Below are 18662 nucleotides of genomic sequence, written 5' to 3'. Positions count from 1 at the left end.
ACACTCGGAGAGAAGAAACGAAGAAAATCGACATCGCCGTCGTCTTCGATTGTTCAACACGAGTGAGACGTCGGACGAGAACGATTGACGGAGAGTAAAGAGAACGAGCGGTGACTCGATGAAAACGATCCTAGAAAACGTGGAAAAAAGATTAAGCGGAATCCTCGATAAAAGTGTCGATGCCCGTCGACGCCTCGTTCCGATAAAATTGAACGCCCCGTCACCGCTTGCCACGAGAAACGGCACGATCGCACGTCATGATCTCAACCCCTCGCCTCCTCGTTATTTCTCGTACGCTCGTACCTGCGAATTGAATTAACGAGTTCACCACGAGACCAGCCGTGACTCGAAAAGAAGAAAAAAAAAAAAAAAAAACAGCGCCTCGTAACCGATCCAAGGGAACTTTACGTTCGTAAACTTGAAACCGAGACGTGACTGAAGGAACTTGTACGATAACTTGCTGTAGGAAACGTGAGTTGAAAAACGCGCACCGTGCCGAGACAACAGTTGTTTTACAAGCGTTCTCAATTGGATGGAATGAACAAAAAGCTATAAGGTTTTTCCACTATTCGATTTTGCTTTTTAGCTTGTCTTTCTTACAAGTAATTGTGAGATTTTTTTTCTTTTGATTGAAAAGCAATTTGATTCTTTTTTTTTTGTCGCTTTGATAATCTTACATCATTTTCTTGTCTCTGTAATGAAATATTGTAGGAGAAGAAAATATGAATATATCTTCGATTCTCAGAGTATCGATTTTACTTTTAGTTTGTCTTTCTTGCAAGTAATCATGAGATTTTTTTTTTTTAATTGAAAAGCAATTTGATTCTTTTCTTTTTCGCTTCAATAATCTTACGTATATTTTTATTAATTTTCACACTCATCATTTTCTTGTCTCTGTAATGAAATATTGTAGGAGAAGAAAATATGAGTACACCTTCGATTCTCTGATTATTGATTTTACTTTTAGCTTGTCTTTCTTGCAAGTAATCGTAAAATTTTTTTTTATTGAAAAGCAATTTGATTCATTATTTTTTCGCTTCGATAATTTTACGTATATTTTCATTAATTTTCACACTCATAATTTTCTTGTCTCTGTAATGAAATATTGTAGGAGAAGAAAATATGAGTACACCTTCGATTCTCTGATTATCGATTTTACCTTTAGCTTGTCTTTCTTGCAAGTAATCGTGAGATTTTTTTTTATTGAAAAGCAATTTGATTCGTTTCTTTTTCGTTTCAATAATCTTAAGTATATTTTCATTAATTTTCACACTCATCATTTTCTTGTCTCTGTAATGAAATATTGTAGGAGAAGAAAATATAAGTACACCTTCGATTCTCTAATTATCGATTTTACTTTTAGCTTGTCTTTTTTGCAAGTAATCGTAAGATTTTTTTGATTGAAAAGCAATTTGATTCTTTTCTTTTTCGCGTTGATAATCTTACGTACATTTTTATTAATTTTCACACTCATTATTTTCTTGTCTCTGTAATGAAATATTGTAGAAAGGAGAAGAAAATATGAGTACACCTTCGATTCTCTGATTATCGATTTTACACACCAAAGGGATAAAATTTCATTTCAGCTACGTTGCAATTAAGTCAATTAAAATCATTTCGAACATTTCTAAAACAAATGTTTGCCATTACTGGAGTAAAAGGAAATTGGAAGACTGATTTGTGGAAATTGGGAATTCGATATAAATTATTGCAGACACGTACAACACGCCAATATGTATATTATATATTTCATCTGAAATCTGGAGCGAAGATCAGGCACGCGGAGTGCATTATGCAATGTGGCCATTGTCCGTAAAGGGAGCTGCTAGCAGGGACCATTCGCTAGCAGGAAGTGTGCTTTAAGCTGCAGCGCGTTTCATGCGAGCATGAATCATTTGGCGGCTCAAATGACTCGGCTGTTACGTTATTTTCTTATTTAACACTGAATGCCTTTACGAGCCATTCGAGAACTCTGAGTCGAATACATTTTTGTAATTTGTTCTCTGACGCTAAAAAATGTTTTTCAGCTCTTTTCAAAAGTTGTCATTTAACGGTTAGGAGCTATAAATAAGGAATTTTGGAAGTCTGCAAATGGTTTTCAAAAAACCGTTTTTCAAAAATTGTCATTTAACGGTTAAGAGCTATAAATAGGGAATTTTTCGAAGATTGTCATTTACGATTCAGAACTATAAACGGGAAATAAATATAAATATAATTTCTTTTTTTCTCGGGGCAAAATGATCCCAATCGTTTAACGAATCAATTCCTTTGACAGCCAGCTACGAGGAATCGATTGCGCATGTAGAATAAAGAAATTAAATCGTTGATTGAGTTCGTTCAATCGAGACTCCCAACGAAGACTAGCAACCAATCTTGCTCAACAAATACGTAATATAAGGTCATAGATGTTAATACGTCACGTTAGTTGCCGCAAGCATTAACAGAACTGTTTGTACACAAGTTCGTTTGCCAGACGTTTAAACGAGGCAGAAGGTTCGAAGGATTGTTCTCTGGTCGCGAATGAAATCGAATGTTCTCCGTGCAATATATTTTATATTGCGATTGATGGCCTTCGAGGAAAATTGCTATTAGGCATTATAACCCTATCCCAATCGCAAGATCTTAGAGAAACATTCGAAATAAAATTTTCTAAACAGCTATAAATTTATGTCGTTGTCGTTTTTTTTATTTGCTACTAAAAATTATTGATATTGACTATTATTGAATGAATTTATATTACTGGAATATATTATATATAAATATAAATATAAATATATATATATATATATATATATTACTGAATTTATATTAACGAAATATATTACTTATATAAATATAAATATATTATATTTTATATTTATATTATATTATATTTATATTTATATTATATTATATATATTACTGAATTTATATTAACGAAATATATTACTTTTCTATTAAGAATCAAGCAACTATAAATCATTATACATTAACTAATTGCAAATATATTGAATTATTTCAAGAAAGACAAGCTTTCTTAATTATTCGATCTCATACGATTTTTAATGAATATTAGCATTGTGCTAATGCTATAAATAGAAAGTAAAATCGTTGAAATATCGAAAAGCCTCCGACCCGAAATATCTTCCATTATAGACGTGCTCCACCTCAGCCACGGTGCACTTCAGTCATAATGACATTCTGAGTCTGGCCACGTAGCCAGGAAGAGTAATTCCATCGACTAATCTCGAACGACTCGTACTCGTAGGTCTCGTACGAAAATGGCAAAATGGTGAAATGAAACTCGAGAAACTCGGACAGCCGATTCCGTAGCGAATTTTCTACCGTTCGTAATCTCGAGCAAAGAGGGGAAATTATGCTTGTTCAGGTCGCGGGTAGGAAACTATCAATTACCATTCTGCGAATCACGTCGAATTCAAGCGAAGTCAAGCGTCTTTTCGACGAGAACGTCCGAGAAAGAAACGAAAGCGTACCACCGACGACGATTTATAAACCGCGAGTAATTTCTGTGACGAACTGAGAGGCGTTTCTGAATTTAGGCGTTTTCAAGAGTGCTTTTATAAAAGAACGATGTATGAATGATGTATGAAACAGGAGAGAAATGTATCTTTTCCTTTTTACACAATTTTAAAATTCGACACGCACGGAGACTTTACAAAGACTGTAAAATGGATTTTTAACATTATTTCTCTATGATTTTATTTAAAAAAAAAAAGTATGAAATGCTAAATTTCAAAATGTTCTACTATATATGGAAAAATTATGGATCTAACAGTTGGGAGACTTATTTAATAAATATTTAAATAAGGTTAATAATAAATTATTATGTCCAATAAAGTAATAAAATTATTCTCGAAAGTGATATATGAAACAGGAGAGAAACGTATCTTCGTTTTCTTTTTACACAATTTTAAAACGCGCACGGAAACTTTACAAAGACTGTAAAATGGATTTTTAACATTATTTCTCTATGATTTTATTTAAAAAAAAAAAAAGGGGTATAAAATGCCTAAATACCTAATATAAAATTTCAAAGTGTTCTACTATATATGGAAAAATCATGAATCTAATGATAAGAGTTAGGAGGCCTATAACTTTGTACCTCTTTAATAGATATTTAAGTAAAGTTATTTGGTTAATAATAGAATCATTATGTCCAATAAAGTAATAAAATTATTCTCGAAAGTGAAATCAAAATCAAATCCTCTGAAGAACAAGTGTCCTTCATTCAGTGTTTTGCTCACTGTCTCAAAGACAGTTTTATTAAAACATAAAGGACCACTGTTCTTTCTCGACGATAAACACGCTTTACGTAATAATCGTTGATCTTCTAATAATTCGAAGATTTCTCAATCTACCGTCCACGAGAGACCAAGAACTTCAGACGTCTCCCCTTCTCTTGATCAGAATATTCGTAAATAAAGCAAACTCCGCTATAATTAAATGTGACCGCGGCGAGATAAGGCGCGTCCCAATGATAAAACGCAAGAAAGAGAAGAGGACGAATCTGGCGCGAATGTCAGTGTTACATTAGCATACTCGATCCGGTTTCAAAAATGAGAGTCAACCTTGACTTATCGCGACTGTTTCCATCCGGCCAACCAAGAAAAAAGCAAATCGAATTATCATCTTCTGGCTTTTGCAACAAAATATTGCTAGATATTGCGAGTTAAAACATTACCATACAAAAACATTGCTCAGTATTGTAAAAAATTCACGTATTTGGAAATACTTTGTTGTAACAAAACGAAAAAAAAAAAAGACTGCTCTTCTTTTTTTGAGTAAAAAAGAAGTAAAAAAGAAACGGCGAAAAATCAAACTTTGACTGGGAGCAAAAATTTGTAAAGCTAAGCAAACTGAATTAAAATGTGAAAGAGAAAACGAAGTATACATTGCAGTGACAAGAGGAGAGAAAAGATTCGCTCAGGCAATTCGACTTTCGCGATAAAATTTGGAGCGTAGCCCGGCGCGATAGTACTCGCGCTTTTAATCTCTACTCGTAAACGTTCGTTCCGGAAATTCGTGCCAAACCGTGTTCGACCAAATTGCTCCGTTCCTACGTTGCTCGACACGTCAGAACGATGCACGTGCAGTGAACCGCGTGTGTTCGCCACGATACGTGCGATTCATTCAACCGTGCTCTTGAAACTCGCGTATTCGAAATCCCGATCGTTTGCCACCGATTTGCTACGTCCGATGGATTGGTCGATATCTCGTGTGCAGTTCGGTGCAAGAGGTTTTCTTCTAGAAATTCTGGCCATTCAATCGGAATAAACGTTGTTAAAATAACATCGTAGGCAATGAAACGTTGGATGTGAACCAATCTCGAAAGCCAGTAGAGCGGAGGTATTTTAATCGATTCACTCTTCTGCTTTTTTTCTTTTTTCTTTTTTTCTTTGTCTCATATCTGGAAGGGACAGACATAAAAGGAAAAAGCAAAATTGTGGGAAATATTAACTTTCTATAACTACAATTTCGTTTGTTAATGATTGAGTACGACTTTTTTCTCCGATCTAACTGGCAAATAGTTAATATAAGGTGCAATTTTGTACGATGATAATGAAGTTTTTTTTTTTTGTTTTCTCTAATCCGAGATTCAGCAAACAGTAATTAAAATAACAAATAACAATTGATGCACAGAATAGGACATTGGTATTTCAATCCGGAGGCTGGGCGTTTGATTAGATGATCATATTTAAAAAATGAATTAACGCTAATGTGATGATGTAGGAAGAACATGCAGTAACAGAACGGTAAACAATTAAAAAAAAATGATCATAGTTACAAATAATCAACAATTTTAATAGATTATGAATTTCATTTTCAAATCCAAGCAAATTTGCTGAATTCAAAAAGAATTAAGATAAAACGAAGTTAAAATAATTTAAAACATTTGGAAATACTAATTTGATTCTAATCTTTGATTGAAATTAATACTCATTTTTCATTCGTATAATTGAAATTGTATGAGATTGCACGCAATGAAAATCTAGTGAGAAATTCGAAAACATCCCAACAATATAATCCAAAATTGTGAATTTTAAGCACGTGACAGTTTTGTTTTCTGATTTCACGCTATTTTTTTTCAATTTTTTATTTGTACCATTCAAGAAGAGACTGGAGAAACTGAAAAGACTTGTAACACTTTAAGGACGCGGTTTGAATAGCGAAAAGTCGGCAGACAAAGAATTCCAGGCATGCATGTGTGTAATCGTCTATTTTTAAGCGTTACGACCTACTGTTCGATTTTTCATGAGAAAATCGCTAATAATTAAGACAGCAGAGAGTAAGCGGATTATAGAAACATAGCGCGTAACACACAGATTAGTCATACGGCTGATGCATAGGTGCGCGATCGTTCACGTGGAATACTCAACGTGTACAACGTGTGTAACTTGTGACAAGGCGTCTGATTTTCCAACGTGTTCCAAGAACCCGTGAAACTCTCCTAACACGTTCGTATGCACTTAGAAGGCGAGTCTGCTTGCTCTGATAAGATTTTTCCAGCACTTGTGCATAGAACGTGCGTATTTGAACGAAATAACGTAGCTGCGAGAACTGTGGACTGACTGATAGAAAAGACTAATAAAAAAACTCGTTTGCTCGAGACACGCATTTCCTGTTATATTTAAAATATCGTAGTTTCGTCGGAAATATTTTTACGTACGTCGCGTTTTTATTTCAAATTTAAAACCGTAACCGATTTGATTGTCGCTTGTTAGAATTTTACATGCACGATTCGCAAAAAAACTGCAATACAAAATTTATAAAATCAGTTCGAATCGTAGCAAAATCGGAGTCGCTTGCATAAATTCCATCCAAGCAGCGATATACATGCGTACAGAGACTAACGATTATAAAAAAAAAAAACAAGCAGAAAGATTACTCCTCCATAGTTAAATTGATATAACCAGTACAAAAATGTGGCTCGTATTCATTTCATTCGAAATTTATCCACATAATGCACGAGAGAATATACGACGCTTCGAATGAAATGGTTGTTTTAAATGTCACGAAAACGACGCTTCATCCTCCGGTCTGAAAGTCCAAACAATCGATTAAGAAAATTACTGATGAGACTCTGAGCTCGACAGTTTTATCTGAGATCAATTTTATCGAGTGGCTCGATAATAAGCGCTGATAGGCATCGAATAAAGACGATAAAAGGCAAAATTGCAAGGCGCCGATACAATGTGGGGACAAATTGAATCTTTCAGTCGAACGAATTGCCATCGCTTTTTGTTTCCATGCGAGGAACAATTTAACGACGACAACTTTTAAATGCACGCTCAATGAAACGAACTATTACGATCTATACCGAAACGAACGATTATTCCCTTTGTCAACTATCATGCAACCGAAAGTTTTTCTACCTCGTCATTCTTCGCGTGTATCTTCTACCATATTGCGAGTCTATAGTTCTTTTGAAATACTGCATACGTCGTTCTGCTGTGTAATTAAGGGGATCTATGCTGACATTGATGTAAAGCCTAGAAAAATATCGATCAATCAGAAGTCAACGATGTTCTAAATCTATCGTAGAATTACCAACGAGGCGAAAAAAACAATGCGGCTCGATATCTTTACGAGATCTCATAGTCGCAAACATTACTCGCGACCTTGCAAACCTCTTCGTCGTTCGATCGTCGTCTACCCTCGAAATGAAAAAAAAAGAAAAAACGGAGCAGCTCGAACCCGGCGAACGCAAATTTCAATTTTTGAGATTTTTCGTGTGTGCATTGCTTAATTAACCTTGTTTCTTGAAATTAGAAATAAAATTTATCGTATTTTATATTTATTTAATATTTAAATTTTTTATAATTATTTTATATTTAAATTTATCGTATTTATCGTATTAAACGTACAGACTGGCTAGTCGATATGAATGCATGTACATTTTAAACTATTTTCATTGAAAGTTTTAGTCAAATTGTTATTTTTAGTCATTTGCGATCGAATATTTTATATCTGAACTTTGTAATTTCGGTCGAGAGAAATTTTAAAACAATATCATTATTATATAGTTGATAGATGAGAATCTTTCATATTTAGGAAAACATGATTTGATGGAAGAGACATCCAAAAGACATGATAGAATCAATTTGTATCGCTTGTGAATATATATTTACGAAATCGATAAGCATTTATATTGATTAATAAGTATATACGTTTGCCGAATTAACACATATTTGCGAGGGAGAACAAGTTATTAGAACATATAAATTTTTGATTTGATCGAACTATGAATAAAACTGTACATTTTTATAATATCTTACAATATCTTGCAATGTATGTTCAATATATTTCTAAACGCTGGAACATACCATTACACGAGCGTATAAATTTTCGAAAATTTACAATAAAATTCTAATTGATCTAGTGATTGATCTATCTATGTTACACAAACTCAATTAAAAAAACTAATCTTCAGAATTCTACTTTTTACATCTGCCAATTTTCCCTGCATCTCAATATTTAAGCTTCACGCTCCATCGTTGTGTCAAACCAACACAAGATCATCCGACACAAACGTGTGTTAATTCGCAATAGCGCGCTAATCCAAATAATCGGAAAATTCCAATAATTCGTCGGATCACTCACCACAGTGAGAAGAAAATCGTGCGTTCAAAGAAAGAACTGGACGCGGTCCCGAGAGCCACCTCAAGGAACGCGACTCAATCCTCGGCGAACCTCGTATACCTCAACACCTGCCCTCGTACCTTTCTCTCCTGCCGGTCCGACTTTTGTGTTCCAAGCGCAGGAGGCACGCATACACACACACACATATACACACGCGTACGCGTACACGTGCAGCCGCAAGCGTGACCGAAAACTCGTGGCGTTGGGCACGCCGCGGACCAAGCACAGGTGGTCGCCGATGGAACCCGACCAAGGGAGGAAAAACAGTCACGAGACCGTTTTGCAGCGGCACCAACACGGAACGTCGCTGAACATCCGCACGGCTCGACGTCCCGACGACGACTGAGAGACTCTCTAGACCGCGGCAAACACACGCAATTCGGCCGAACCGGCTCAATGCAATCGGACTGACCACGCTCTTACGTCGGCCGCCCGTCTCCATTATCACCGTGGCTTGTGCACTGACATAAATCTCTTCGTCCTAGCTGGAAGACACGAGCGACCACAATGACCTAGTCGTAGCGCTTCGGGCGCAGGATATTTCCCGAGACGGGCAGGACGCACAATCACGCACGATTGTTTGTACAGTCGCTCAGGTATTTGTTGATATTTTGAACTGTAATTCCTAGGAAATTTTGAACTTGTCAATTTCTTGGAAAAATATTAATACACCTCGTTTCAAAACACTTCGTTCTGACGATCCTGGGCCTTCGTTTTCGTCGAAAGATGTTTTTGTACTCGCGTAGCAAGTGGAAAGACAAGGATACTTTCATTCTCTCGAAAATATATCGATTAATTAAACTATTGAGTCTTCGGGATTTAAAGTCTGCATGAAATCCTAAAATTTAGCCGTAATATTTAAAGTTCGATAAAATAACGAAGAAACATCGTTTTAAACAAGTTTTAAGAGATCTAGGTAGATCTAATTATGAAAAAAGAAATTTCTCAGCGATTTTAGAGACATTTGAACTTTTATAATTTTCGAGAAGAAAACCTTTTCACGTGCTACGTACATGATACGCAGAATACATTTTCGTGTGCAATTGATATAATAATTGATAAAATGTCAATGTACTATGTATGTAGATATTTTTATGAGTTCCAATTAATTTCAATTAATTTTAAGAGCATGAAGATCATTTACGAATTAATTTGTGCATTGATACAGCAATTAATGTAAAGAGACGTAGTTAAATTTGCAAATTTTAATAAAGAATGTAAATAATTTTAATAAGAATGTTTTGTAATTAGTTTCAATAAAGTTGAAAACAGAAAATAAAAGAAATGATTTCATGCATCGTAGTCTCTAGATTTCAACTATATACGGCACTGATACGTGTCACACGCTACGGTAAAGTCGATGCATGACATTACCATCGGAGAACCCGGCATTTATCGATTCATCAATCGATAAATTTGATTTCTACCGCGTAATTCAATTCCAACGATTTTACCGTTGACACGCGCTCATGATCAACAATCGTAACACATTTATTTAAAAAAATATCATGAATGTGTCGATGATTAATAGATAACTCTATGCTGCAATTATTGAAAAAATATCTGAATACGTCACAGCTACAACATCATTGACGTAAAATTCTGTGTAACGAGATTCTGCGTCAATATTATTTAAGTCTCACGATATTTTTTACCGTAACTACAGCATTCAAAGCATTAAAATCTCACAATGACCATCTGGCATAATAATTCCATTCCAGACCTTGGAAATCGATATAAGTTCGACCGAAACGAAAGAAATAAAATGAAAGAAATTCCCACAGAAGAAGAAACATTCTTTCTCGTTCATCTTACATGTCGAACATCGTAAATTCCCAACGAACGTACACGCATAAAGTGAAAATATAGCAATAGATGAATAGTCAATAAAGTAGATGAAATCAATTATTTGGAGCAGCGTAAAATGGTCAGACGGATGGATCTACTTAAACACTGGCATTCCTTTGATACAGTTTTTTTTTTTTTTTTTTTTTTTTGCGATGCGCATCGCGTGCCGATAATGCCACAATCAAACCGACTGTTACCATGAGCGCAAAAGAATTTATGTGTGTCTCCATGCGAGCGTGCACGTTGGATTTCGTTTCGGTCACGCTTTCTACACGAATCCTCGAAACCCAACACTGTCTCTCACGATTACGCGTAATCGTCACGTTGTTCGGATACCAGCCAAACCCGGACATCGAATGAAGATTTTCATCGAAGTATTATTACACACACACATATACATATAATACAATTTAAAATATCTAATCAAATTTACCAAATTCCCAATCCCTTTGAATCTTTCAAAGAACTCTGTGAGAACGATTTTGAAGACACGGAAACGTGAAATAAAATCATAACTTGAAATATTGTTGAAGCGACTGGCGGAGGAGATTCCACTTTGCAAAAGATCCCCTGAAGCAAAACAGCTACTTCAACGTTCAAGATGTTTGCCCGTCTCTCCTCTTTTCTCCAATGGTGCCCGTAGAGAGACGAAGCGTAATTTCATTCCCCATATAATGCGACCTGAGTCATCAAATTTACCCTACACCCGTGCTCGAGGGTGACAAAGAGCCGGGGCAAGGGTGGCTGCGTACAACACGCCAGTCTTTACGATACGAGACTGTAGAACTATCTCTGATTTTTTAATGGACACATATTTCATTGCAAGAACGATTATGCAAACGGATCGCCACTTTCTTTTCACGAGGCGCCACCTTTGTCCACCGTTATTGAAAGAATGCCTTTCGCTTTAGCCGCGCAACCAGACAAACGTTTTCACGCAACGTTTTTAGAAATGAATGGATTCCAACTACAGTGGAATCAGTCGAATCAGAATTGCTACGTCCTTGTTTTTTTAAGATTATCTTCCATTCGACTTCTCCTAAGTGTTGAAATTCAGATTATTACAAAGACACAAAATCTAAACAAAGATTCGTTTCGTCGATAATATATCGTATGTTCAACCATTCACAATTGTTTAATCATTCCAACAATCCTTTCGATTTATTTTGCCCTTTCAAATATTTCCTCACAAAGATTCTTCGTGCTTCAGACTGGAGTGCAAAATTCTTAAGGGATCGATCGTTCCTTCAAATCAGAAGAGACCTTCGCGAGGTATTATACAAAGGCGTCTGAAAGCCACCCCAGACAATGTCGAGTCCTGCGAGGGTCGCGACGTGGTACGAACTTGAACGAGTCCGGGAACACGTGGATCGATAAACAATTGCAACCGCCGGTGACCAGCTGTATTTCACTCGTTATCACCTACGCGCTACCGGAATCGCCGACCTCTGCTGTAATAAATGCAGCCGTGACGTCGCCAACGTGACGTAACCACTTGTCTACTACGTCATCGTGTTGCAAACTCTACACCGTAATTCTGTCAAACTGATTTATGACGCAAAAGAGAATCTAAATATACCGGGTGAATAGATCGTTTCAGAAGCAAATAAAGAAAATCTTGATCTTAAGAAAGAAAGACAAATTTCGAATAAATAATAACAAATTCTAATAAAATAGTAAATAATAATAAAATCAAAATTTGTATCAAAATTAGTATCAAAATTTATTGATTGAAACGCATATACAAATTAATAACCCCTCCTAGTCATCAGCTGTGGATTTTTACGCATTTTTACAATGCAAAACTGTATGATACGCGTAACATGAAAAAATATATAAAATGTAATGTTTTCTATAAAATATATCGTACTTAGAACAATTTTCCATTAAGATTCTATTTTGCACAGAAAGACTACACTTGCAGAATAACCGAATGAAAGAAACCTCTCGATGTGACCTCAATTTCTTCCGATAAATTTCGAAACTCTTCGAAGGTTAATAATTCCCTCCGCTTTGAAAACGACAAGTTATACGTCTATAAAAGCGAAACGTACTTCGGTAATCTTCACTCTATTTCGATTCTAGATTTCCTTCGTTCCATGATTGCATATCGTTTCTTTTTTTCAAATTAATTTCTCTTCTCCCCCTTTTCTACGAAGCCACTTTTTCGCCTGTGTTTCAACACCTGGGAAGTCTGAGATCGAAACGTGAAATTCACGTTTTCGCGATGCGTTTACGTTGGCGTTATGTGGCAGGATCATGTACAGCGACTCGGTGAATTTCACTCGCTTCGTTTTGTCTTTCATCTCGTCCCCCGGTTCTGTTCTTAACCTGCGTGCAATCCACCGAACAGTAAATCTTGTTAGCTCGTACGCGCACTCCGACGGACCACTCGTGTCAGTCTGCACACGAGAGTATGGTCCGGGACGTAAAATCGATAACGAGTAGCTCTCGCCCCTAGAATTGGCGGGAAACGAACCCCTTCCCCCCTTTACGCCAGAGACCAATCTGAAGATATTCTCGTTCCTCTCTGTTTGAATATCTTTCACCCTGACTGTTCGTTGATTAAACGAACAAAAAGTGGGCATGGTCGTGGCGAAAAAGTTTATACAACCAAATGGAGATTAATTCCTCGACGTATATTACAATCTTTTTGCCAGTTTTTGTCGATAAAGCGTTTCTACGACCTCGCAGCATGAATAAATAAATGAAAAAAATGCCAAATCATTTAATTCTAAACATAAAATTCTTAATATAAATCCTAATTGACTTAACGTAGAAAAAGCAATAATTTTTTAAAAATCTATTTCAAAAATTAGCTATTAATCCTGAAATTAATATAGTTATTCTTGAAATAAATAAAATAAAATTTTTATATTTAATATTAAATAAATTTTCATATCAAATTATTAAATAAATTCCTGCAGTAACTAAAGTTGATGAATGAACTAAAAAATGAAACTGGAGTAGGAGCTATTATTGCTATAGGTAATCATACAAAAAATGGAAATTGTGCTCTTTTTGTAAAAATTATTATTAATAATATAAATATTAATAATATATTTATTTTATAATTAAATTTCATCTACCTACGTCCTCCTAACAAAAGATTACGTGTGAGCAAGTAGGAATTCTTCTAAGTTAATCTAAAGCTAATTTCTACATTTCTACGTCTAATTGTCACACTTTATTTCTGAGAATTTACCTGTTTTTTCCAATGAAGAAAAAAAACAGTACCTGTTAACAAGTAAGAACTCTGGAGAATATATTTATAAATTCGTCATTTATTCTAAGAAACTAATCTTTCCAATGGCACGGCTATTCCAAATACGACAAGTTTATCTGCCAAACCTAGCCAAACATTCTTCCAACAAGTCTGTATATTAAAACGTGAATTCCCCGGAGCACGTTTGTCTTTCGTTTGCAAAAAAGAAAAAACTCGTAAAAATATGCGGACGAAAATTTAACGGTGAAGACCGCGCCTATTGGAGCAATAACCTCGTTATTCATAGCCTCTCGCTTTTGGACCAGCGGACTACCAGCGATAATTACGATCCAGCCTGTGTGTGCTGTGTTGGTCTTAAGGTCGTTTACTTTCGTAGTCGACGCGAGTCTCTCGAGTCTCTGCTTGCGTGTACTAGGAACGAAATACCTCCTAGAAAGTCAAACGGTGTCGATAAAACGCTCGCCCTAGGCAAAACGATGTTCATTAACCCCGTTACCCTCTTTCGAAATCATGCCTCGATATCACTTTGTCCGATGAATCTCTGTCTGAACATTCAGCAAGTTCGATGTACACTTTCTTACGGAAGAAACCAACTAACGGAACACGAGTTCAGTAAAACGATGTAACGATTGGCTCGAACAAGCCAATAAACTGAAAGACCGCATCGATTACCATTATTTCGAAAAAAGAGCACTCGTGATCGTTAGATGCTTAGATGATAAAAACATTGATAATGAGGAAATATTGCTGGTGAAATTTGTAATTGAACGACCTTTACTCGTTAGAATAAGTGCTCAGAATCACAGAGTTTATAGTTGAATGAAAGAGAATGTTAGGTGTTAGCGTACAAGTAGAATTTTGTTCAATTATGATAAGAGAGAGAAAAAGATTAGTAAGAATGATCTATTTGTAATTTTTATGAAATACATGAATGAGAGATTGCTTTTCTTCTTGAAAAAAAAATATATATACTTTCTCACACACGACAGAATTCACTAAAATTACAAATATACGAATCAAGCATTTTTATGCAAAAACCTTGATAGAAAATCTATTAGGCAAAATCTCTAGAAAATACTACGCTTGTATTTTTTTTCATATTATATATTTTGCAGTTCTGTGGATTCTGCGGGCGAACAATTACGCTAATTAAATCGGTTGGATGGACAATCAAACGGAATTTTCGAGATGGGAGAAAATGAAACTAAGCGGATCCACAACCAAAGTACTTGCGCGAACGAAAAGCACGCGCAAGTTACGCTGATTAAGTTTCAAATCGCAGAGAGATGGCGGATTGAGCTTCAAACAGAGGAACATTTACACGCAAATGCACTTATCAAAATAATCCGTGCTGAACTCGATGAGAATAAATCAGAATTCCAACGAAAATCAAGGTTTGTAGATAAAATAGGGACACTTTGATCGTTGTCGAACATATCTTTAGTCGTGAAAGCTTTCCTCCACTTTCACACTTTCAGAATGAGCGATATAAAACACACGTTTACCAGCACTGGTGGCCAACTGCCTCGGTTTCCAATCATTAGAGCAAACAAAACCCGTTTTCTTTGCGCATACAGCTATTGGGACTCTAATTAGCAACAGTGTCTCACTGATTTAATCATCATGTACGTGCAACAAACTTTGTTCATCTAAGGTCTTTCATCATGACGCTATAAATTCATTTAAACTTTTTCTTAATCAATTTTTTACTCACTTCTTTTCCCCCCTTTCTTTCAAATTTGACTCTCCTTTAATTTAATCTCCCTTTTTTAAATTTCTTTTCTCCCTTTTCTTCAACATTCGAATGAATCGAGAGATAGAATTCAGAATACATCGTACCGATGGCCGATTGAAATAAAATTTGATGAATATTATGAAGGGGAGTGGATTCAAAGTGCATTCAAAAGAATTATTAATATTAACAAGTAATATTAATCTCGATTGCGAGGAAGCACTGGTGACAGACCACTGGTAATATTTCCTAATTTGAAGATTGCACTATTTCCCAACGAATAGTATAACGTTACGGGTAACGAAGTGAAGTATGCGTGATACTGAAAAATTTCTAGCTGAAATTGTGGGACGCGCGAAACCGCTTGGCCGAATTACACCACGCCGAAACCTTGAGCGATTTCAGACCAACGTAGGTGTTGTGAGTCACGGAGACGCGTGCGTGTTCCACGCGCGACCCACGAGTCACGTTTTCACGCTTACACGAAAACCAATCGGTTCTATGGAGGTCTCGTTAATCTGCCAGCTGCTTGAGTGATGTTCCAAAAGCACAGACGAGGGAATGATGGATACATTTGTAACGAATCGCGTAAGAGAGACTCGTTTAGTACGAATTTTGAGAATTTTAAGATTGAGCCTGTCAAAAGAGTTCGACTGTTCAAGTCTGACGGTAAACTTCGCCAATGTATTATACAATGAAGACCGATGTGAAGAATATGAGAAATTTTTAATATTCGGAAGATCTATCATCGTTCAACGTTTGTCCAAGTTTCGTTACAATAAGCAAAGAAGTGAGGTCTCGAAGAAGAAACTTGGAAAATATTCTGGCATACAATTCATTGATTTTTCAAAGTAAAACAGATCCATCATACTAGGTGTTCATTGAGAGAAAAATTTTTCTTTTATATATTTTGCTCTATTGTTAATAAAGGATTTATGAAGTTAGAATTTCTGAGATGGTCACAGAATTATGGTTATTTTTAATTAAAAACCACGTTTAAAAATTTCATTAGGAAGACTTATTTGTTTCGATGTATGTGTCGAAATATTCTATAATTACTAGTACTTGTCAACATTATAGGTTTTAATGAAAGAAAATGACATGAGATTGCTACAATAAAAAGTCGTTTCATCAAATACCACAGAGACAAGAAGACTATTCGATTATTTTAAACGAAAAATTCACGAAAGACAGGGCGAAACAGGAAATGAAGAAATATTGTTGAATATGTCATGAAAAATGCCGATTCCACAAGCGATATTGCAAACAGACAGAAAAAGAAATTTACATACGAAGTCATTACCTTCAATTGCAATTTATATTAAAATTTCACTGCAATTTTCCCAAAATTGATAAACTGCAATAACGGATTATTCTTTATCGTACTTGAGTGATAATACACGTCCGAAACGTTCTACCGAGTTCCGCAAAAGTATGAATGTTTTAATTACCGTAATCGTACACCAGCCATTTGTGTACAAACGTTTTGACTTGCGTAGCGATAGTAGTTTCACAACGCCAATAAGAAACTGCTTGAACCACGATCGACAGATCTACAGGTCTGGCTCTTTCTTGCGGTTTCGAGCCTCTTAAACGTAAACCAATACATCGACATTTTTATATTTCTCGTTTTATCCCCATGACGAATCACACTTTTCCTTAATCTTTGGTATTACGTATTATCTTACCACCGCACGAACGGTAGAAAGTAATCGTAAGAAGTCATTATAATATTCCTTTTGTTCCCTAACACAGCTGACAGTTTTCTTAAATTCGATTCGATTCTCTCGATGCACATTCATTCACGACACTGTAATATCGTACCGAATACGTGTAATTATAGAATAAAACGTAGGAAGCAATTGACTCGAATGTCATTTGAAGATTACAAAGGACAGATCGACCAGACTATTTCTTCTGACTTTTCTGATTCATATATTACATATTTATTTTTTCTACTCTAACTATTGCTTGAAATTTCAAGCTTCAATCCCTACATTTTTCAATTTTTCCACTTTTATATAATAAAGTTTTATAACTGAGAGAAAATTTAATGTAAAACAACTGAAGAAGATACTAACTTGATGAATCTAAAGATATAAGCTTCTCGAAAATAGGCAGTAAGTGCACCGTTTCTTTTTTTTTTTTTAACAAACAAGATTTAATTAATTAATATTTAACCCGAGATCAAACGAAAAGATAGTTCTGAGATGGAATTGACAATGTATTAAACTTTAAAATTGCTCTTTTACTAAAGACAGGAAACATGATTTACGTCTTTCTCCTGTGGTTTGGGATTACGACATGGCCTAAATACTACAACCTTCGTCTCATTGAGAAATGTCCTTCATCGAGACGGAAAATCGCGTTAAACGCTTTAAGTGGATCTAATATCTCAAACCAGGCACCAACTAAATTCTCTGCGAGACTCGCGATTACAAAAAAAAAAATTGGTGAGACTTGCATTCCCATAAAGACGATGCATATCATCTTTCAGTGACTTTTGAAACCAAGAAATTAAAGTCTATTCTAGTTTTATCACCCGATTCCCCGCAATTTTACAACAGAAACCAATATCAATGGTCATTCTATCCCAAAAGGAAAAAAATTATGTACAAAATATTCAAATAATTTAACGCCTTACAATCTTTTAATATTTAAAACAACTTTCTATTTAGATCTTTTTAGTTATAATCATCTCTAACAATACTTATTCAATCTCAACACTATTCCACAAAATTTTATTTATCTTTCCAAATCTTTTTCAAACTTGCATCACCCATCACCTATCATTGAAAGTCTAGCAACTAATTATAAGTCTTGGATGATCGCAAGATGATTAAGACACCTGCGTCAAAATTGTCTCGCTCGCGGTTCGATGTAATTAATCGTGGGATTCATTTAGATTCGGTAGATCGACACCGATCCTTCATTTCATTCGAGCGCGTGGTCGGTATCAGGTTGGCGAAAAACGCGTGACCGCGTGCACACCGTGGTCCACGTTACTTTCACGTTTCCGTTCGGTCGACGTCGACGAGGAAGATGGAGACTACCGCGGGAAACGCAACAAAGAAAGAGGGATGGGTGAGAAGGAAAGCGACAGACACGAAGAAGAGAGAAAAAGATTCCTCTCGTTTCGTACTGAATTCTGAATGGACATCCGCCTTTCTCACGATCGAACCTCGCTCGTGAGAAGATGATTCGTGCGAAGCGCGT

The 18662-nt window shown here is 35.7% G+C and overlaps 2 protein-coding genes across 5 annotated transcripts in view; one reads left to right on the top strand and one right to left on the bottom strand.

The window, feature by feature from the left end:
• The window catches only part of LOC122536419 (ral guanine nucleotide dissociation stimulator-like), a 47322-nt gene that overhangs the window by 23201 nt on the left and 5459 nt on the right, over positions 1-18662 (bottom strand). For 2 of the 4 annotated variants that reach the window (XM_043668782.1, XM_043668783.1), the window contains exon 1: positions 8602-8873. The exons of the other annotated variants lie outside the window; for them this stretch is intronic. The gene's annotated coding sequence lies outside the window, so the exon portion shown is untranslated. Of the gene's footprint in view, positions 1-8601; positions 8874-18662 lie in introns of those variants that run through there. 4 annotated transcript variants of the gene reach the window in all.
• On the top strand, positions 14838-15377 carry LOC122536420. The gene is made up of 2 exons (XM_043668785.1): positions 14838-15108; positions 15193-15377. Exons 1-2 carry the CDS (start codon positions 14903-14905, stop codon positions 15308-15310), a joined length of 324 nt encoding a protein of 107 aa, XP_043524720.1. The 5' UTR covers positions 14838-14902; the 3' UTR covers positions 15311-15377.

The sequence above is a fragment of the Frieseomelitta varia genome, unplaced genomic scaffold, assembly GCF_011392965.1.
Source record: "Frieseomelitta varia isolate USP_RPSP 00005682 unplaced genomic scaffold, Fvar_1.2 scaffold_834, whole genome shotgun sequence".
In the NCBI taxonomy this organism is placed as follows: Eukaryota; Metazoa; Arthropoda; class Insecta; order Hymenoptera; family Apidae; genus Frieseomelitta; species Frieseomelitta varia.
Note: the sequence above shows the minus strand (reverse complement) of the source record. Positions and strands in the feature narration are given on the sequence as shown.

What these genes read in the sequence shown, in the direction of transcription:
- LOC122536420 (XM_043668785.1), top strand. Translation starts at nt 14,903, where the DNA reads ATGGGAGAAAATGAAACTAAGCGGATCCACAACCAAAGTACTTGCGCG. An exon ending in GAATTCCAACGAAAATCAAG is followed by an intron (nt 15,109 to 15,192) that starts GTTTGTAGATAA and finishes TCACACTTTCAG; the next exon opens with AATGAGCGATATAAAACACA.